The sequence below is a fragment of the Bombina bombina genome, chromosome 2 (assembly GCF_027579735.1).
Source record: "Bombina bombina isolate aBomBom1 chromosome 2, aBomBom1.pri, whole genome shotgun sequence".
Taxonomy (NCBI): Eukaryota; Metazoa; Chordata; class Amphibia; order Anura; family Bombinatoridae; genus Bombina; species Bombina bombina.
Window position 1 is genome coordinate 107,667,609 of NC_069500.1, and position 22,905 is coordinate 107,690,513.

The following is a 22,905-nucleotide window of genomic DNA, read 5'->3' on the forward strand; positions in this document are numbered from 1 at the left end:
ACCAGGGCTGGAACAAGGGTAAACAGGCCAAGAAGCCTGCAGCTGCCCCCAATACAGCATGAAGGGGTAGCCCCCGATCCGGGACCAGATCTAGTAGGGGGCAGACTCTCTCTCTTCGCTCAGGCCTGGGCAAGAGACGTACACGATCCCTGGGTCTTAGAGATTGTATCCCAGGGATATCTTCTAGAATTCAAGGACTCCCCTCCAAGGGGAAGGTTCCATATTTCTCGTCTGTCTACAGACACGACAAAGAAAGAGGCGTTCTTACGCTGTGTAGAAGATCTACATACAATGGGAGTGATCCACCCAGTTCCTATTGCGGAACAAGGGCTGGGGTTTTATTCAAACCTGTTTGTGGTTCCCAAAAAAGAAGGAACTTTCAGATCAATCCTGGATCTCAAAATTCTAAACAAATTCCTCAGAGTCCCATCATTCAAGATGGAGACCATTCGGACAATCTTACCAATGATCCAGGAGGGTCAATATATGACTACCGTGGATCTAAAGGATGCGTATCTACACATTCCTATCCACAAAGATCATCACCAGTTTCTCAGGTTCGCCTTTCTGGACAAGCATTATCAGTTTGTGGCTCTCCCTTTCGGGTTGGCCACTGCTCCCAGAATTTTCACAAAGGTGCTAGGGTCCCTCCTGGCGGTGCTAAGACCGCGGGGCATAGCAGTGGCGCCTTATCTAGACGACATCTTAAGGCGTCAACTTTCCAAAGAGCCAAGTCTCACACGGAAATTGTAGTGGCCTTTCTGAGGTCTCACGGGTGGAAGGTGAACATCAAAAAGAGTTCTCTCTCCCCCCTCACAAGAGTTCCCTTCCTAGGAACACTAATAGACTCGGTAGAAATGAAAATAATTCTGACGGAGGTCAGAAAGTTAAAACTCTTAACTACTTGCCGAGCTCTTCATTCCATTCCTTGGCCATCTGTAGCTCAGTGCATGGAGACAATCAGATTAATGGTAGCGGCAATGGACATAGTCCCTTTTGCACGGATACACCTCAGACCACTGCAACTATGCATGCTCAAACAGTGGAATGTGGATTATGCAGATTTGTCTCCTCAAATACAGTTGGACCAGGGGACCAGAGATTCTCTTCTCTGGTGGTTGTCTCAGGATCACCTGGCTCAGGGAATGTGTTTCCGCAGACCAGAGTGGATCATCGTAACAACCGACGCCAGTCTGTTGGGCTGGGGTGCTGTCTGGGACTCCCTGAAAGCTCAGGGCATATGGTCTCGGGAAGAAGCTCTTCTCCCGATAAACATTCTAGAACTGAGGGCGATATTCAACGCTCTTCAGGCATGGCCTCAGCTAGCTGCGGCCAAATTCATCAGATTTCAGTCGGACAACATCACGACTGTAGCTTACATCAACCATCAAGGGGGAACAAGGAGTCCCCTAGCAATGATGGAAGTAACCAAAATAATCAGGTGGGCGGAGGATCACTCTTGCCACCTCTCAGCAATTCACATCCCAGGAGTAGACAACTGGGAAGCGGATTTTCGTCAGACTTTTCATCCGGGGGAGTGGGAACTCCACCCGGAGGTATTTGCCCAGCTGATTCAGCGATGGGGCACTCCAGAATTGGATCTGATGGCGTCCCGTCAGAATGCCAAACTTCCTCTTTATGGGTCCAGGTCCCGGGATCCCCAGGCGGCGTTGATAGATGCTCTAGCAGCGCCTTGGTCCTTCAATCTGGCCTATGTGTTTCCACCGTTTCCTCTCCTTCCTCGTCTGGTTGCCAGAATCAAACAGGAGAGGGCGTTGGTGATTCTAATAGCGCCTGCGTGGCCACGCAGGACCTGGTATGCAGATCTAGTGGACATGTCATCCGTTCCACCATGGACTCTGCCAATGAGGCAGGACCTTCTACTTCAAGGTCCTTTCAAACTTCCAAATCTAATTTCTCTGCGTCTGACTGCTTGGAGATTGAACGCCTAATTCTATCTAAGCGTGGTTTCTCTGAGTCGGTTATCGATACCCTGATTCAGGCCAGAAAGCCTGTCACCAGGAAAATCTACCATAAGATTTGGCGAAAATATCTGTTGGTGCGAATCCAAGGGTTACTCATGGATTAAGATTAGGATTCCCAGGATATTGTCCTTTCTCCAAGAAGGATTGGAGAAAGGATTATCAGATAGTTCCTTAAAAGGACAGATATCTGCTTTGTCTATTCTTTTACACAAACGTCTGGCAGAGGTACCAGACGTTCAAGCGTTTAGTCAGGCTTTAGTCAGAATCAAGCCTGTTTATAGACCTGTGGCTCTGCCATGGAGTCTGAATTTAGTTCTTTCAGTTCTGCAAGGGGTTCCGTTTGAACCTTTACATTCCATAGATATTAAACTTTTTTCTTGGAAAGTTTTGTTTTTGGTAGCTATCTCTTCTGCTCGAAGAGTTTCAGAGTTATCTGCTTTACAGTGTGACTCACCTTACTTGGTGTTCCACGCAGATAAGGTAGTTTTGCGTACCAAACCCGGTTTTCTTCCTAAGGTTGTGTCTAATAAGAATATTAACCAGGAAATTGTTGTTCCTTCTCTGTGTCCTAATACTTCTTCGAAGAAGGAACGTCTGTTACACAATCTTGATGTGGCTCGTGCTTTAAAGTTCTATTTACAAGCAACTAAGGATTTCAGACAAACAACTTCATTGTTTGTCATCTATTCTGTTAAAAGAAGAGGTCAGAAGGCGACTGCTACCTCTTTCCTTTTGGCTGAAAAGCATCATCCGTCTGGCCTATGAGACTGCTGGCCAGCAACCTCCTGAAACAATTACTGCTCATTCTACCAGAGCAGTGGCTTCCACATGGGCTTTTAAAAATGAGGCTTCTGTTGAACAGATTTGTAAGGCAGCGACTTGGTCTTCGCTGCATACCTTTTCCAAATTTTACAAATTCGATACTTTTGCTTCTTCGGAGGCTATTTTTTGGGAGACAGGTTTTACAAGCAGTGGTGCCTTCCGTTTAATGTACCTGTCTTGTTCCCTCCCTTCATCCGTGTCCTAAAGCTTTGGTATTGGTATCCCACAAGTAAAGGATGAATCCGTGGACTGGATACACCTTACAAGAGAAAACAGAATTTATGCTTACCTGATAAATTACTTTCTCTTGTGGTGTATCCAGTCCACGGCCCGCCCTGGCTTTTAAGTCAGGTAGATCTTTTTGTTTAAACTACAGTCACCACTGCACCCTATGGTTTCTCCTTTTTCTTCCTAACCTCTGGTCGAATGACTGGGGGGTGGAGCTAGAGGGGGAGCTATATGGACAGCTCTGCTGTGTGCTCTCTTTGCCACTTCCTGTTAGGAAGGAGAATATCCCACAAGTAAAGGATGAATCCGTGGACTGGATACACCACAAGAGAGAGTCATTTATCAGGTAAGCATAAATTCTGTTTTTTCATTGGGAAGCTGCCGTTTTTATTTGAGTTAAGACTGGCCTTTCTGTTTTCCCTGCATTGCCTTAATGTCTGCTGCCATCTAGTGACAGCTTTTTTTTGGTACTGCACCTTGTGAAGTTTTCTTCATAAAAATTATATTTCAGAGATGCTGACCTATATCTTTCAATATATTTCTATCTGATGGTTATAGTCTGTTATAAAGTTTAGGACTGTGTCCGGTGTATGTACATTACAATGTTATTCTAGATGGTGATGATTGCGTATGTGGGCTCATATTCTCTAAGCTTGTTGGTCATTTTTTTGCCCTTATCTCTGCAGATGTTTTCTGCGGTTGATTACATGCTTTTTTTGTTACAACTGAGAGATCCTGAGGACAGATGATCTTTGCCCCCTATTTAGTCCAGATAGGAGATTCTTTCGTCATAGACTTTTCATGTCTGTTGTAACATTCTTTTTCATGTCTAATTCATGTATTTGTGAATTAATCTGTCCAGCATGTATTGTCTAATGTATAATTTCTTCATTATCTATGGCCCTAATGTATAGGGGCTCATTATATTAAGCTCATGTTGAGAGGACTTGTCTTTCCTATGTTATCCATAGGGGTTTTTATTTATTTTATTTCTCATATTGAGGTGATATTCCTAGTGTCTGACATGTATTCCTATATTATTTATAGGGGATCTATTTATTAATCTTCTCATATTGAAGTGATTGTTCTCTAATATCCGTGACGTGTATTGTTTTTCATGTACGGGGTCAGAATCTCTGTTCTATCATAGCTAATCTTAAACTGTGTATACAGCGATGCTATGGCGTGTAGGGAGTCTACATAAACGTAGAAGTAAGAAAGTGAGTCAGTGTCTTCCGATCTTGGACGTATATATATATGTATATGTACATATATATCTGTGTCATCTGGCACAAGGTGATATTTCCTCATATTAGTGATAATACTTTGTCACATTGGATATATGGATGGGTACAAGTACAGCACCTGTTTTTCTCTCAGCTGATGTAGTCTTCAGACTGGCTTCCTAGAAGATTTTTTCTTTAATGGAAGTGATTTCTGAGATGTTTCTAATTGACCATTGTTTTAAATATATTCAGTATTGTCCGATCCCATAATTTTGGTCTTTAAGGAGTTTTCTTCTTATCTATGTAAAGGAATTCATGCTATATTCTCGTTTGAGAAGGTGGAATTCATAGGACCCTTTGTCCTATTTCATGTAAGAATTGTCTTCCAGATGTAGACAGGTTGTCTTCATCATTTATTTGGGGTAGTGATATCTCATCAGTGTGTTCTGAATATGTCCTTAATTGATCCTTTATTGGGTAGTTTCCTTTCATAAGGATATTGTTAATGAGGTGTCCTAGTACTTCTTGTGAGTGGTGGTTGTTGTCAACAGGTAATGCCTACCACTATAGTATTGAGGTTTTAGATCTCTTTTCTTTAAGGAGGTTAACACGGCTGTCCTGGTTTCTCCTTTAATAATTGAAGCTATAGTTCTCCAGAGTTGTTACTCTGCTTGGCTCTTTCTCAGGTCCCATCAGAGGGCATCTGGATCTGGCAGACCTGGGATGCTTTGTTTGTTTCACAGCTGAGGAAAGACTCAAGCATGTTTGGGTTGTTACTTTTTTTTCCTTTTAGAATAAGTAGCCTGTGGACCTTAAAATATTTTAGGTTCTCAAGTAATTTTAGGGCTCTAATGTGTATCAGAAATGTATTTCGCTTTCAATTGTAGCCCTGCCTTTTGGCAGTAGCTAGTACTTAAGGATTTAAGGCATCTCCTTCTTTGGACGCAGAGTATGGAGGTTGTTGGTTCATGGGGTGGTCTCTGGATTTTTCACTTGACTCGACCTTATCTGTAAAGCTTTACAGTGTTGCTTGCTCTGAATATAGAACAGAGATCTATTGGATTTGCCTCAGAGGACAGTCCTAGTCCTCCTTTCAGAGACCGTTTTGGCTTATGACTCTCTCGGGTCCTCCGGTCCCAGAGTTCATTCTACTAGAGAGCAGGGTTGTTCCTCGAAAAATAGGGAACATCCTCCAGTGGCGCAGACATTGCAATCTAGTCTCTGAACCTGGAGTCCCCAGTTCAATCCCAGGCAGTGCCTAGCAAGGGAGTCTGTCCTTCATATACCTATCACAGTGTTGTGAGCTCTCTTCTATTTAAAGGAAGATTGGATCCATTAGAGTTCGGTCTGATTTATTTGATTTCAGTCGGACTACATATCTTCGCTGGTTTATAACAACCATCTTGGAAGTTCTAGTAGTTCCTTGCTGATGAAAAGGATCCTTTGAAAGTTGTCTCTTTTTTGTCTCTTTTCTGCTGTCTGTTTATTTAGGCAGACAGACTTTTCTCCCTGGGTTCTGGGCTTTCTTCTAAAGATTTTCCTCTGGGGAATCGGATCTGGAATTGTTGGCTTCTTGTCTAAAATTCCAAGCTTCCCAGATGCTGATCCAGAACAGGGATCCACAATTTTTTTTTGTCAGGATGTCATTCTTCTTCCACATGGGAGTTTACGCTGAGGATAGACCTTCTGTTTCAGGGTTTTTTTCTTCTTCCATATCTGGATTCTCTTCCACTGCCTGCGGGGAGGTTGTTTTGTCTTAGCTAGACAATATCTTCTGAATGGGATTCTCCTTGATTCTAGCTTGTAGTACATACTGTGCCAATGGCGCAGTTGATATCTTTGAGTACTGGCAACTGAGAGACCAGGGCTCAAATGCTAAAATGTCCGGGTCTTTAGTATATGTTTATCTCTATTCTATTTTTTCTCCAGGAGGGTATGGAAAAGGGTTAATTTTTCAGTTTTTCTTGAAGGGTCAGTCTCCACCTTTTCAGCTCTCTTTCCTTAACGTCTAGCCGCTTCAGGATATAAGGTCCTTATCACATCCAGGTCAGGCTCAGACTGTTTTTTTGCTGTTTTTTTCCTATTATGTTTGTTTTTCAGGTTTTGCAGTGAGCTTCCTTGGAGCCTTTGCATTCTGAGATATTCTCTACAATGGGACCCCTAAAACTGATAAGGTGGTTCTTCACCCAAAATGGGATATCTTCCTATGCTTTTCTGGCAGAGGAGTCTTAGCCATGATCAATGAGGTGGCTCTCCCAGGGCGTAGCCAGTTTATTGCTCTCCGAGCCCACTGTCCTCTGCGTTTTCTCTACATGTGCAGACTCAACCACACAATTTATGGTAGTGAGGGACTGTCATAGCACTTTTCCCTGAGACCTCTCAGATAGAAAGTTTGTGAAACTTTCTGAATGTGGTGCGTGATATCGTCTATATCCAGCCTTTGTTTTTTTATCTTCCATCTGCCCTTGTTTGTAACGTAGCATAATGGGGTTTGACAGATTCTTCAGCTCCTTTTTCCTTTTGGTTGAGGAGGGTTTTTCAACTGTTTTAGGAGGTTGCTGGATGTCTACCTCCTGGAAGTTTTTCGACTTTTTTCCTATGGCTGTTTGTTCTTCTGGGCCTTTAAGATTAAGGCATCTGGGCCTTTAAGATTAAGGCATCTGGGGAGTGGTTTGCAAGGTGACCTCTTGTTCCATACTAATCAATGTTTTTGTGCCTCAGTTGGGGTTTCTTTAGGAAAAAGGGTTTTTATAGGCAGTGCCCTCAGTTTAGGTTTGCCGGTCTTGTTTGTCCCTCTCGTTCCATTCTATGTCCTCTAGCTTGGGTATTGGTTCCCACTAGTAATTGAATGGATTTGTGTACTTTCCATGTCATTACCTCATAAATTCTTCTCTTTCCTGGCATGGAGAGTCCACGACCCTCCCTTAATTTATTTTTAAGACGGCGTTTGTCTATTTAAATACCAGGCACCTCTATACCCTTGTGTCATCTTCTCTTTACATATTCCTTTGGCTGAATGACTGGGAGTTATGGGTAGTGGGAGTGTTCTTTGCTTCCCCTTGGTGGTCAGGAGTTGAATTTCCATTAGTAATTGAATGGATTCGTGGACTCTCCATGCCAGGAAAGAAAATAATTTATCAGGTAAGCATACATTTTGTTTTTATTTGCCTTGATCGGTTGTGGCAGTCTGACCTTGACTAGCTCAAACTGGTTTTAGACAAAGGATAGCCGCTTCAGTTGAGGCTGGTATCTGTAACAAGTGCATGTTAGTTTTTGTGCTCTCTGCGGGATGTTGTTTTTTTTTTTTGTGTTTAAGAAATTGGACATTACTCCAGGGAAGCGGACTTAAATTATTGCTCTCAAAAATCACACATCTGACTGTGAGAGACATTGCTTCTATCTGTGTGGGAAAATCTAGTGTTTCAAGAATTCTTGAAGAGACTCAAAGATTGTGGATCGTTGTCTCTAAAAAGAAAAGGAAGATGTGGATTAAAGTGAAAAACTACTCCTTGAACTGATAAAATTCTACAAGCAAGGACCTTCAGAGAGATTTATTGGCTACTGGGGTTGATATTGATACTTCAACTGTATAGCATAGGCTCATTTAAAGCAGGACAGAAGGCAAGAAAGCCAATAAAAAAAACAATTTTTTTTTCATCTCGCGTGTGGCATAGACTAAAAAGTATAAATCTTGGACCCCTAATGACTGTAAAAGGCGTGGCTGGACTTTTGGCCGACAGACTTTTGGCTGACGGACTTTTGGCTGTCGGATAACAGTCCGGCCAAGAGATAGATTTGATACATAGATAGATGCATAGATAGATAGATGCATAGATAGATAGATGCATAGATAGATAGATGCATAGATAGATAGATGCATAGATAGATAGATGCATAGATAGATAGATGCATAGATAGATAGATGCATAGATAGATAGATGCATAGATAGATAGATGCATAGATAGATAGATGCATAGATAGATAGATGCATAGATAGATAGATGCATAGATAGATAGATGCATAGATAGATAGATGCATAGATAGATAGATGCATAGATAGATAGATGCATAGATAGATAGATGCATAGATAGATAGATGCATAGATAGATAGATGCATAGATAGATAGATAGATGCATAGATAGATAGATAGATGCATAGATAAATAGATGCATAGATAAATAGATGCATAGATAAATAGATGCATAGATAGATAGATGCATAGATAGATAGATGCATAGATAGATAGATGCATAGATAGATGCATAGATAGATGCATAGATAGATAGATGCATAGATAGATAGATGCATAGATAGATAGATGCATAGATAGATGCATAGATAGATGCATAGATAGATGCATAGATAGATGCATAGATAGATGCATAGATAGATGCATAGATAGATGCATAGATAAATAGATGCATAGATAGATGCATAGATAAATGCATAGATAGATAGATAAATGCATAGATAGATAGATAGATAAATGCATAGATAGATAGATGCATAGATAGATAGATAGATAGATGCATAGATAGATAGATAGATAGATAGATGCATAGATAGATGCATAGATAGATAGATAGATAGATAGATAGATGCATAGATAGATAGATAATTTCCCAGACAGAGAATTACAAGACGTGCAGGCTGGGACCCATGGTAAGGTTCCCAGAGGCAGTTGCGGCGCCCAATACTCTGATTAGAACAGAGCACTCTAGAGCGTATCTGCCCTCGGCCGAAATCGGAACATTCTTCGGCATTTTGTCCGTCGGACAAATGTGCATCTGACAGAAGGCTGTCTACCAAATGTCCGTCTTCCAAATGTCCGTCTGAATTTTGTCAGAGCACCATAAAGGGTAGTTTTCAGTGATGTGTCACATTTTTTTTTTTGTGCAAGGTTACAGAGCAAGTGTTGTGAGACGAAGGAATTGTGAAACAATAAGAGCTGAGAAGCTACAACAGACTGTAAAACACCCTTCAAAGCTGATATTTTGGGGGGTTTTCACAGCAGGTTGTTCTAGGAGCCTAGTTCCAATTGATGGTATGATGAATTCATCAAAGTACATTGACATCTTTAATATGAGTTTTACCATTTCTACAGACCTTAGCGGGAACATTTCAATACAACCTGACCCCATGCCACAATTCGAAAGCTGTCAAGAAGTTCACGCTTAAACAAAATCCATGTGCTTGATTGGCCTGGTAATTCTTCAGACTTAAACCCAATAGAATGTTTTTCTTTTTTGGATCATTTTGAAGAAATGTCTTGGTAAAATGCACTGTTAAACAATAGAACACTTGATAAAGAAAAATTATAAAAATGTGCTTCTACGACTAAGAAGTGAAGAATATTTGCTGGAGGTAATTTCAGCTAAAGCAGGACACATTTCTTAGTGATATTAGGTAATATAAGTGTACATAAAGTTATAGAAATAAAATATCTGAACATTTTACATTTTTCAATTTTGTCCCAATTTACACACTAATGTGCATTCAGTTATCAGTCTTGCAATAAACATTGTCATTATCTTAAAGGGATATAAAAGTCTTTTTTATTGTTGTAATAAAAAAGCAGTAGCTTATAATTTATAGAAATCATTACAATATATATTCATAATTTTAAATGGATTTTACCTTTTATTTAATTTTTTAAACTTCATCTGTGTCCATTACTTCCTTTCACAACCCTACAAGGAGGCTGGGGCCTCTGAAGGAAGACATTGATAGCTTGATATTATTAAACTACTAGAGTAACATGAGTTAGTTTAGTAGAACACTAGGTAAACAGGGAGTCAGATTTGATTCTTCTCAGAACATGCGGAATGCAACCTAAGTTGCCAAGAAGTCCACTCCCTTACTTGTGTTGCTGCATTTTTTGTTGTTATTTTCTCCACAATCTGTTTCTATATGTTTACTTTGATTGAACATATTTGTTTTTAGGAGCACTGTTTAATATCCCTTTCAAAGTGTATCATACATTTGAAAGACCTTCACTTATATTTAAATTGCACACATGTTTAATGACATAAAGGAGCAGCTACCACAGCTGTATTAATGAACAGGGACAAGGCTCTCCAAAAGCATAACAAAACATAAATTCATTAAAGGGACAGTCTACACCAGAATTTTTATTGTTTAAAAAGATAATCCCTTTATTACCCATTCGCTAGTTTGGCACAACCAACACGGTTTTATATAAATATACTTTTTACCTCCTATGATTACCTTGTATCTAATCCTCTGCAAACTGCCTCCTTATTTCAGTTCTTTTGACAGACATCCATTTTAGCCAATCAGAGCTGGCTCACCTGAACTCCACGTGCGTGAGCACAGTGTTATCTATATGACACACATAAACTAACAACCTCTAGTGGTGAAAAACTGTCAAAATGCCCTGAGAGAGAAGAGACAGCCTTCAAGGGCTTAGAAATTAGCATATGAACCTCCTAGGTTTAGCTTTCAACTAAGAATACTAAGAGAACAAAGCAAAATTGGTGATAAAAGTAAATTGGAAAATGACATTCTCTATCTGAATCATGAGTTTGTTTTGGACTAGACTGTCCCTTTAAGCATGAAAACAAATTTTGAAATACTTTATTAAAAGCAGAAAACGGACATTCTATTTGCTTCACAGCATTCATTTTAAAGAGTAATTTATCACGTCACTGTGTAATAAATTACATTTCACTGTTGAAATATCTTGGTATAAATTTAACTATTAGCATATTTTTTTAACACTTTAATAAAGCTGGTTGCTATATAGAATTGAAGATCAGCATCTCTAGCATTACATATTTTTTCATTATTATATATGTATCCTAAAATAAACACATTTAAGTCTGTAAATGACTGCTGTTTTATTTCAGAAGTTTCATGGTTCTATAACACTGTATGGTAAACGTAACTCTTGTGCTTTCTATAATATTGTTTTCTTTTCATATAGGTGGTTTAATGAGTTCAAAAGCGAAACGAGCCAAATGTTCAACACATAAGCAGAGAGTTATTGTAATGCTTTATAATAAAGTGTGCGATATTGTTGCCAGCTTAGCAGAACTACTAGAAATACAGCTTCTTACAGACACAACTATTCTACAGGTATTTTTATATTATTTTTTTTAAAACCTTTGAATGCTATTGAAATTCCAAAGCGTTAGAAAGAGAAAAAAACTTTCTTGAATTGTTTTTATTTTGTTTTACTATTTTAGTTAGACGAGAAAACTTTCTTGCACTACCTTTAACACAAATGTTATTTTAGGTAGTATGAAGTATATAGCCACATCTGAATTATTTAAGACAGTCTTTCTGCAGTTTAATGTACAGTACAAGTTATTTCTATGTAATAATGAAATAATGCATATCTAACATTTATGTATGTTGCTATTTTTCCTGTACTTGAGGCTCATGTCATGTGCTACACGCACTAACTGCAATAATATAGTAACAGAGTAATATTTATTTTTATACAGGTGTCGTCTATGGGAATTACCCCTTTCTTTGTTGAAAATGTAAGCGAGTTGCAGTTGTGTGGCATCAAGTTGGTCACTGCGGTAAGAACATGTATAAATTATATTTGATTTAAATAAGCAATACCATTGGTCAGCATTACAGGCATATAAATGCCCCTTGTGTAGAGTTTGTTAATCCAGACCCTTCCATAGCCATGTTTCTGTGATTCTGTTTCTTTGATTCTATTCTAGTATAAAATGGTTTAAAAACGTACTTAGAAGCTTTCAGTTTAGCTCTGTTGAAAAGGCAGTTGGAAAGCCCAATGCAAGAGGTAAATAAAACACTCCCCCCCTCCCCCTTCTTTTGCATATGAAAAGACCCTTTACACAAACAGGAGTAAGCTGGAGAAGGTAGCTGACGGTATTCAAATAAAACTTTGGAGCTTGGTTAGGAGTCTGAAAATCAGAGCAATGTTCTTTAAAATAAGCAAAATTATACATTTTTAAAAAAAAAAAAAAACTTTATGGGCTTTATAAATAGATCATCTACAAAACATTTATGCAAAGAAAAAAATGAGTGTATAATGTCCCTTTAATAGAAAATCTAAGGCCATGTTACAACAATAATTAACTTCACATATCCCTCTTGGAAAGTTAAAGAAACTTTAAATCCTGTATTTTATTTTCTAATATATTATTAGCTATTAAGGGGACACTAATGTCAAAATTAAATTATCACGATTCAGATAGAGCACACAATTTTAAACCCCTTTCCAATTCATTTCCATAATCGAAATAATTTTATATGCACACTTTCTGAGGCACCAGCTGCTACTAAGCATGTGCAATAATTCACAGAATATACGTATATGCATTTTGTGATTGGCTGAACTAATTGCTTTTGTCTTTTTATTATGCATTTACTGATTATGATATTGTGCTGTGTTTAGTGGTGCTTTAATAGATTGTTTAGTCTGTATTCTATTATCCCTCAGGTATTCTCTAGGTACGAGAAACACAGGCAGCTAATTTTGGAAGAAATATTCACTTCTCTTGCCAGGTTGCCAACAAGTAAAAGAAGCCTAAGGAATTTCAGGTACTTGCACTTTAAACAGCAGTTTAAAAAAAAAAATAACAAACCTCAGTTTGCAAAAGGAAAGCGGCTGTTCTTGCGCTTAGTTTAAACATTGTTTTATGTTTTAGTCATCAACACAATTTAATATCTTATTTTTTTTAGGTTAAACAGTAGTGATGACGATGGGGAAGCTTTGTACATTCAAATGGTCACAGCGTTAGTTTTGCAGCTTATACAATGTGTAGTTCACCTACCATCAGATAAAGATTCAAATGCAGAAGAAGAGTCTAACAAAAAAGTAAGTTTTTCATTTCCAGCTTGCTAATTTGGTATTTTATTCTGTTACTGTATGCCTTTGATACCTGTCATCATAATAATTTTATCTATTAAATTTTTACTGATATTTCCAGATTGACCAGGATGTGCTCATCACTAATTCATATGAAACTGCCATGAGAACAGCACAGAACTTTCTTTCTATTTTTCTCAAAAAGTAAGTACAATAGTTGGGACAGATATTTAAAAAACGACTTACCCCTCTGAACTGTTACTGTATTTCATTATTTTCATTGGAAAGAGGACCTTTTTCGATTGCAATAAATATTACAGTTAATGTATTTCTTTCCTAAGATATGGTGAGTCCACGGAATCATCAATTACTGTTGGGAATGTCACTCCTGGCCAGCAGGAGGAGGCAAAGAGAACCACAGCCAAACTCTTAAGTATCACTTCCCTTCCCACAAACCCCAGTCATTCTCTTTGCCTTCAGTGTAAGGAGGAGGTGAAGTTTTTGGTGTCTGAGTTCTTCAATTAAGATTTTATTATTTTGAAAGCCAGAGTAGGCTAGATTGGGTCTAGCCGTACTCCACGTTAGTCTCTTCAGTAGGGCAGTGTTGGCTTTAAAGCAGTTAGGAAAACTCAGTGAGGCTCACCCCACAAGTTCCTATCATGTTGCTGCCCCTGTATAGAAGGCCTGAGTAGGTTTACTCTGTCCTTTCTTGTTTTCACAGGTCCCTGTGAGGAGTGGCTTCCTCTCATACCGGGTGAGCTGTCCTCCTGCCGGACGGCTAGAAGTGCAGGTATGTGCCATTTTTTCTTATAGAAAGAGTCTCTGGCACTTTAAGGGTCACATATTTGGCTGCACATTATTGGCGACTTGGATCCTGAGGTCAGGATCTTTTTAATGCAGACGCAGGCACTGGGGCTGTAACTTAGAGAGAACAACAATCCCTAAATGAGGGTTAATTTTTTTAGAAACGCTGCACTTTTAATTCGTTAGTCAGACCGTGCTGACAGGCATGTGAAACGTACGGCGGTTTTAAGTTAACTGCTTTATTTCGTTCAATCTCGATCGTTGTAGGCGGGTCTAAAAGGAGGCTAGAACGCACGCTTTCTGTAAGCTGTGGCGCAGTTGCTAGCTGATCGCGTACCGCTTGTTTCCTCTTCTGAGGAGTCCAGAGCGGTTACGGCTCAAGGAAGGCAATCTCAGTGTCAGCTTTGTAGGCGCCTCAGCTAAACGCTAAGGTGTAGAGGTCACAGTTTTTTCTAGGTTTTAGTTTGGGCCGTGCTGCAAATTTTAAACCTTATCTGACGATCCCTGTAGGGTTTTGTAAGGGCACAAATTACTTTTGAGAAATTATTTTTTTTTTTTGTTAAAGGGGCAGTGCTGGGTAAAATCTTTTTTTTTTAGATCTAAAAAGTTTTTTTTGCCATTTTGGACCAGAATCTGACTCCTTTGGCTCAGTGGAAGCTTTGCATTAATAACCATGTTGAACCTTCCTTGCCTTTTTGTTCCTTATGCATTGAGAGGACTCTTTTACATAAAGATAGACTTTTTGACTCTGAGCCACCATTCTCTCAGGTTGATGCTGTTCAGGCGTTGCCACAGCATTATCCTCAAACGTCCCAAATTTTAGCGGAGCCACATGCAGTGCCTCTCGTAAGCCTGTCACTAGGAAGATTTACAATAAGATATGGTGTAAATATCTTTATTGCTGTGATTCCAAGGGCTACTCTTGGAGTAGGGTCAGGATTCCTAGGATTTTGTCATTTCTCCAGGAGGGTCTGGAGAAGGGTTTGTCAGCGAGTACTCTGAAGGGTCAGATCTCTTATTTGTCGATTTTGCTACATAAGCGCTTGGCGGATGTGCCAGACGTGCAATCTTTTTTTCAGGCCCTAGTTAGAATCAAGCCTGTGTTTAAGTCGGTTTCTCCTCCTTGGAGTCTTAACCTTGTTCTTAAAGTTTTGCAGCAGTCTCTGTTTGAGCCAATGCATTCCATAGATATAAAGTTGTTATCTTGGAAGGTTTTGTTTCTTGTTGCTATCTCTTCGGCTCGGAGGGTCTCGGAACTCTCAGCTCTGCAGTACGATTCGCCTTATACTATCTTTCATGCCTATAAATTGGTTCTTCATACTACGTTAGGTTTCCTTCCTAAAGTTGTTTCAGATAGAAATATTAATCAGGAAATTGTTGTTTCTTCTCTATGTCCTAATCCTCCTCCTCATAAGGAACGTTTGTTACACAACCTGGATTGTTGTGCGTGCTCTGAAATTCTACCTACAGGCGACTTAGAATTTTCGCCAGTCTTCTGCCCTGTTTGTTTGTTTCTCGGGGAAACGTAAAGGTCAGAAAGCTACTGCTACTTTTTCTCTCTGGTTGAGAAGTATAATTCGTTTGGCCTATGGGACTGCTGGACAGCATCCTCCTGAGAGAATTACAGCTTATTCCACTAGGGCTGTTTCTTCTTCTTGGGCTTTCAAGAATGAAGCTTCTGTGGAACAGATTTGCAAGGCAGCAACTTGGTCTTCTCTGCATACTTATTCCAAATTTTACAAATTCTATACTTTTTCCTCGGCTGAGGCTTCTTTTGGGAGAAAAGTTTTTCAAGCGGTGGTGCCTTCTGTTTAGGTTCCCTGTCTTGTCCCTCCCTAATCATCTGTGTCCTTTGGCCTGGGTTTTGATTCCCAACAGTAATTGATGATTCCGTAGACTCACCATATCTTAGGAAAGAAAATAAAATGAATGCTTACCTGATAAATTTCTTTCTTTCCGAATATGGTGAGTCCACGGCCCGCCCTTTTATTTTAAGACAGTTAATTTTGTCTAAAACCTCAGGCACCGCTACACCTTTTCTCCATTTACCTTCGGTCGAATGACTGGGGTTTGGGGGAAGGGAAGTGATAAGAGTTTGGCTGTGGTGCTCTTTGCTTCCTCATGCTGGCCAGGAGTTATATTCCCAACAGTAATTTATGATTCCGTGGACTCACCATATCCAGAAATAAATAAATTTATCAGGTAAGCATACATTTTGTTTTTCATGGACATTTCAAGAAGTAATTTTTAACAACAAAAAAACTTAGTTTGTGAGGTTTTTTGAACTAGTGCTGTTTGTTCCCAGGATTTTCAACTAATTGAATCTTTCAACAGATGTGGAAGCAAGCAGGGTGAAGAAGATTATAGACCGCTGTTCGAGAATTTTGTCCAGGATCTTTTGTCTACAGTTAACAAGCCTGAGTGGCCTGCTGCTGAGTTGCTACTAAGCTTGTTGGGGAGGCTCCTGGTATGGCACCATATATATATTATTATTATTATATATTTTTTTCTTTCTTTCAATTCATGATTACCTCTTCTACATTAGAAACAACTATATTATTTTTATATTGTTTTTACTTATTTCTAATGTTAAAAATGTATTTTAAATGCATAACATTTTTATTGAAATTTATTTTATTTTACCATTGACATAAATTTAACTCAACAACATAACCATTTAATTCTTGCATCCTCATGAATGAAATAACATTATTCCTATGTTGAGTAAATTCAAATCCTAATATGATATATACTTACAATATGACTTATAAGTGCTGGAAATAGAAACTAGAGCAAGAAATAAATATTAAATAAGAGCTAGAAATCAAACTTAACAGCAAAGTAAAAAAAAAAACTGACCGTAAAGTCAAAATAAAACATTCATTATTCAGATACAATTTTAAACAACTTTCCAATTTGCTTCTATTATCAAATGTGCTTTGTCTTTAGGTATTTTTGTTAAAGTGTAGGTTCAGGAGCAGCAATGCTCTACTAGGTGCTAGCTGAACACATCTGGTGGACCAATGACAAGAGGCATATATGTGTAACCACCATTCACCAGCTAACTCCCAGTAGTGCTGTGAATATGTGCATATGCTTTTCAACAAAGGATACCAAGAGACCAAAGAAAATTTGATAATAGTAAATTGGAAAGTAATTTAAAATTGCATGCTCTAGCGGAGTCATGATGGTTTGATTTTCACTTTACTGTCCAAGAAAAATGCATTCCTAGTATCTCTTTACATAGAACAAAAAAATATTACAAATATATACTAATAAAAAAGCACCACCATATTTTACAATGCTGCTTAAATGATCAAAGTAATTGATACAGGCAGAGGAGGTCTCATGTATTAAGGGTGACTAATAACATACATTGTGCAGTGCATTAAAGCACATAGATTTTTCTTTTAAAAATGCAAAATTATCAATTAGAAAAACTAATGACAATGTTGTGTTCTTCAATTTGAGCTAATTTAGATACATAACAAAATTGTTTAACTTAGAACATTGGCAAGTTTGTACCCAATCAGTGTTTCATCACTTGAGTGATTGAACTTTCTAGGGTTATTAGCTTGGTTTGTAATAAAAGCACTTTTCTTTCATGTAAGTGGCAAGAGTCCATGAGCTAGTGACATATGGGATATACATTCTCCTACCTGGAGGGGGCAAAGTTTCCCAAACCTCAAAATGCCTATAAATACAACTCCCACCTCACTCATACTTCAGTTTTACAAACTTTGCCTTCGTTGGAGGATGGTGCAGCAAGTCTTGCTTGATTTCTTCTGTGAAAGGTGCTTCTAAGCATTTTGAATCCCAGTTCCTCTTAAAGTAAAGTGTTTGTCTGAGGGATGTGAAGGGAGTATTTGCCTAATGATGCCATGTTTTCACCTATGGGAAATCTATTCTAAGGCTCTCTGTAAATTCGGTCGTGGGGATTCATCTGCCACCTCCCTTTACAGATCGACATTATACTCCTCTACCATTACCTCTGCTGATATGTTTCAGTACTGGTTTGGCTGTCTGCTATATGTGGATGGGTGTCTTCAGATAAGCATACATCTTTTTTTTTTTTTTTTTTTTTTAAGACACTCTCAGCTATGTTTGACACTTTATATTTTTAAAGTTTTAAATATATATTGCATATATTTTCCACGAGTCAGGTCTATGTTTATTTCCCTTTGCAGTCTAACAGTTTCAGCATGGAAAATTTATTTTTTGGAGAAATGTAGTAAATTTTTTCTTACTTGTGGTTCCAGCTAGTTGTAACTTCGTTCTTGTTTTTTTCAAATTTTCGCAGGCAAAAATGCTTCTATTTATTGCGTCATTCTTGGCTCAATTTTTTTTTGCGCGAAGGTTGCGTTTGTTGTGACGCGAGTCATGTCATTTCTTGCGTCTTTGTTGATGCAAATTGACGAGAATCGTGTCATTTCCTGTTAATCTTGGCGGCAAAAGTTTTTTTTCTCAGCATTTGCGTCATCTTTGTTGGCGCCAAATTTTTTGTTTTATTAGGTCTCTCCCTCCTTTGCTCTCTGCTTTCATTTGTTACAGAAGGCTATATTTGCTATTGTTTTTCATATAAGCATTTTTTCCCATTCCTGAAACTGCTATTTTGTGGAAATTTGATATTTTGTTTAAATGTTATTTTTTTGTTTTGTTACATTTTTCAAGATGTCTCAAACTGATCCTGCCTCTGATGTTACTGTAGGAACCAAGTTGCCTGAAAACAAATCTGCCAAAGCTAAGTGTATATGTTGTAAATTGGCTGACCTCCCTTCTTCAGCTCAAGTTTGTGGCACTTGTTATGAGAAATTGTTTCATGCTGATAATGTTTCTATAAGTACAAATACATCAACTGTTAAACCTTCACAGTCAAATGTACATGATATTCCTGCAGCCATAGAGAAGGCGAAGACTTCTATTCCGCCTTCAAATAAGCATAAAAGGTCTCTCACTTCTCATAATTCTGATGAAGTTTGTATTGATCAACAACATACTGAAGTATTTTCTGCGGATGAGGATTTCTCTGGCTCAGAGGATCCTACTTCAGACTCTGAAATTGATAAATCATCCTTTCTTTTTAAGATGGAATATATCCGTATAACAAGAATAGCAAACGTTTAAATTTAGTTTTTAAGACTTCTGAGGTTACTACTGAAGTTTTTCCTATTCCAGATGCTATCTCTAATATGTTTACTAAGGAATGATCTAAGCCTGGTACTTCTTTTAATCCTTCTTCTAGGTTTAAAAAATGGAATCCTTTACCGAAAGTCCCTAAGGTTGATGGCGCTATTTCTACTCTTGCTAAACGTACTACTATTCCTATGGAAGATAATACTTCTTTTAAGGATCCTTTAGATAGATTTAATCTTATCTTAGAAAGGCATATTTACATACTGGCTATATTCTTATACCTGCTATTTTTGTAGCTGATGTTGCTGCTGCTTCAACTTTTTAGTTGGACAGTTTAGCACAGCAGTTATCAGATCCTGATTTGTCTAACATTGTTCTTTTACTTAAACATGCTAATCATTTAATTTGTGATGCTATATTTTATATTATTAATATTAAATCTATGTCATTAGCTATTCTATCTAGAAGAGCGTTATGGCTTAAATCATGGAATGCTGATATGGTATCTAGATTACTATCTCTATCTTTCCAGGGTAAGAATTTATTTGGTTCTCAATTGGATTCTATTATCTCCACTATCACTGGGGTAAGGGAGTAGATAAGAAATCTAAGGGTAAATTTAAAGCTCCCAATCGTTTTCGTTCCTTTCTTCAGACTAAGGAACAAAAAAAAACTCCTTCCCCATAAGGCCTCTGGTTCCAATTGGAGACCATCCATGAATTGGAATAAATCCAAGCCTTTTAAGAAACCAAATACAGCCCCTAAGACTGCATGAAGGTGCGGCCCTCAAACCAGTTCATCTGGGCAGATTGAAATTGTTTCAAGACATTTTGTGCAGCTTCTTTCCAAAATCAGTGGATTCAGGATATTGTTTCTCAGGGGTATCGAATAGGTTTCAGAATAAGACCTCCCATGGGAAGATTCTTTCTTTCTCATGTTCCAACAAACCCTGTGAAGGCTCAGACTTTTCTGAAGTGTGTTTCAGACCTAGAGCTTTCAGGGGTGATTGTTCCAGTTCCTCAGGGTTTGGGTTTTTATTCAAATCTGTTCATTGTACCAAAGAAAGAAGATTCATTCAGACCAATTCCGGATCTGAAAACTTTAAGTTGTTTCAACTTTCATGATAGTGACTAATAAGGACTATTCTGCCTTTTGTTCAGCAAGGGCATTTCATGTCCACGATAGACTTACAGGATGCATATCTTCATATTCCGATTCATCCAGACCACTATCAGTTTCTGAGATTCTCTTTTCTAGACAAGCATTACCAATTTGTTGCTCTTCCGTTTGGCCTAGCGAAAGCTCTGAGAATCTTTTCAAAAGTTCTTGGTGCCCTTTTATCTGTAATGAGAGAGCAGGGTATGGCAGTATTTCCTTATTTGGATGATATATTGGTACTAGCTCAATCTTTTCATTTAGCAGAATCTCACACAAAACAATTTGTGTCGTTTCTTCAAATACATGGTTGGAGGATCAATTTACAAAAGAGTTTCTTGGTTCCTCAGACAACGGTCACTTTTTTAGGTTTCCAGATAGATTCAGTGTCCATGACTCTTTCTGTGACAGACGAGACAAATGAAGTCAGCGTTAGCTTGTCTAAACCTTCAGTCTCTATCATTCCCTTCAGTGGCTATATGCATGGAAGTTTTAGGTCTCATGGTTGCAGCATCGGACGCGATCCCCTTTGCTCGTTTTCATATGAGACCTGTTCAGCTTTGCATGTTGCACCAGTGGTGCAGTAATTATACTCAGATATCACAGTTGATATACTTAAATCCCAACATTCAACAATCTCTGTCTTGGTGGTTAAACCATCACCTTATTGTTCAAGGGGCCTCGTTTGTCCTTCCTGGACTGTGATCACAACAGATGCAAGTCTTACAGGTTGGGGAGCTGTCTGGGGGTCTCTGACAGCACAAGGGGTTTGGGAACCTCAGGAGGCGAGGTTACCAATCAATATTTTAGAACTCTGTGCTATTTTCAGAGCTCTTTAGGATTGGCCTCTATTGAAGACAGAACTTTATATTCAATTCCAGACAGATAATATCACTACAGTGGCATATGTCAATCATCAAGGGGGGACTCGCAGTCCTTCAGCAATGAAAGAAGTATCTCTGATACTTTCTTGGGTGGAATCCAACTCTTGTCAAATTTCTGCAAATTTCATATCCCAGGAGTAGACAATTGGGAAGCAGATTATCTCATTCGACAGACTTTACATCCGGGAGAGCGGTCTCTCCATCCAGATGTGTGTTTTCAATTGGTACAGATGTGAGGTCCTCCAGAAATAGATCTGATGGCCTCTCGTCTGAACAAGAAGCTTCAGAGATATATTTCCAGGTCCAAGGATCCTCAGGCAGAGATGCTAGATGCTCCGGCAGTTCCTTGGTTTTACCAACCTGCTTACATTTTTCCGCCTCTGGTTCTTATTCTTCCAAAGGTGATCTCCAAGATCATAATGGAACAATCTTATGTGTTTCTGATAGCTCCAGCTTGGCCTCTCAGGTTTTGGTATGCGGACCTTCTCAGTATGTCCAGTTGCCAGCCTTGGCCACTTCCTTTAAGGCCAGATCTTCTGTCTCAGGGGCCGTGTTTCCATCAGAATCTTAAATCTCTAAATTTGATGGCATGGAAATTGAACGCTTAGTCATAGAGGTTTCTCTGACTCAGTGATTAGCACTATGATACAGGCTCGTAAGTGTGTTTCAAGGAAAATTTATTATCGGGTTTGGAAAACCTATATTTCATGGTGTTTAACTCATGATTATTCTTGGCATTCTTTTAGAATTCCTAGGATCTTACAGTTTCTTCAGGATGGTTTGGCTAAGGGTTTGTCTGCTAATACTTTGAAAGGACAAATTTCTGCTCTTTCTGTTTTATTTCATCGAAAGATTGCTAAACTTCCTGACATTCACTGCTTTGTTCAAGCTTTGATTCGTATCAAACCTGTTATTAAATCAATTTCTCCTCCTTGGAGTCTTAATTTAGTTTTGAAAACTTTATAGGCTCCTCCTTTTGAGCGTATGCATTCTTTGTATATTAACCCCTTAAGGACAAGGCCATTTTTCAATTTCTTTCCCTTTACCAGTTCTATTTTTACATTTCTGCAGTGTTTGTATTTAGCTGTAATTTTCCACTTACTCATTTACTGTACCCACACATATACCGGTTTTCTCGCCATTAAATGGACTTTCTAAAGATACCATTATTATTTTTTTATGGATTATCTTAATTACTAATGGAATATTCACCTCCTGGTCAGCAGGAGGCGGCAAAGAGCACCACAGCCAAGCTCTTAAATAGCTCTTCCCTCCCACTCCAGTCATTCTCTTTGCCTACGTTAGTGATAGGAAGTGGTAAAGTGAGGTGTTAGAAAAAGATTCTTCAAGCAAGAGTTTATTATTTTTAAAGTAGTACAAGATTGTGCTGCTTTGTCTCTTTAGTAGAGCATTGGTGGCTTTAGAGTAATGGGAACTTGTGGGACATAATTCTCACTGCGCCTCCCATACTAATGCTGCCCTAACTCAGAAAAACTGAGAAGTCCTTTCTTCTTGTCACAGGTCCATGGGAGACAGAGGACCTCTCAAAATTGGGACCTGCCTTGCTGTCAGACAGAAGAGGAGGTAAGTGCTAACTTTAATTTTCTGGTAAGTATCAGACAGAAAAAGTTGGGCACACTACTTCACATGAGGATTATAAGGTTGCCTTTATAGTAATGGGCACTTTATTTTATCAGACATATATTCTCCTTATATCAGGAGAGACTATGGGAGTCGCAGGCACTGTGGCTGGTAACATTTTTGAGCGGTGTAGTTATCTCCCAACATTTACATTATAGTATTTAGCAAGGGAGATCGTTATTTGGGCTATGCCCACAATGGGCGGGACTAG

General features: G+C 38.7%; 1 protein-coding gene and 1 non-coding gene across 2 annotated transcripts in view; both read left to right on the forward strand.

Annotated features, from left to right (window-relative positions):
- NIPBL (NIPBL cohesin loading factor) overlaps positions 1–22,905 on the forward strand; it is an 822,857-nt gene that overhangs the window by 597,694 nt on the left and 202,258 nt on the right. Inside the window, exons 17-22 of the mRNA XM_053699671.1 lie at positions 11,212–11,363; positions 11,735–11,815; positions 12,709–12,809; positions 12,951–13,086; positions 13,199–13,281; positions 16,216–16,348. Of these exons, the coding sequence (XP_053555646.1) occupies positions 11,212–11,363; positions 11,735–11,815; positions 12,709–12,809; positions 12,951–13,086; positions 13,199–13,281; positions 16,216–16,348 (686 nt within the window). The remainder of the gene's footprint in view (positions 1–11,211; positions 11,364–11,734; positions 11,816–12,708; positions 12,810–12,950; positions 13,087–13,198; positions 13,282–16,215; positions 16,349–22,905) is intronic.
- LOC128650571 (U1 spliceosomal RNA) lies at positions 6,468–6,633 on the forward strand. Its single transcript, XR_008400860.1, has one exon. It is a non-coding gene; the product is annotated as a U1 spliceosomal RNA (small nuclear RNA).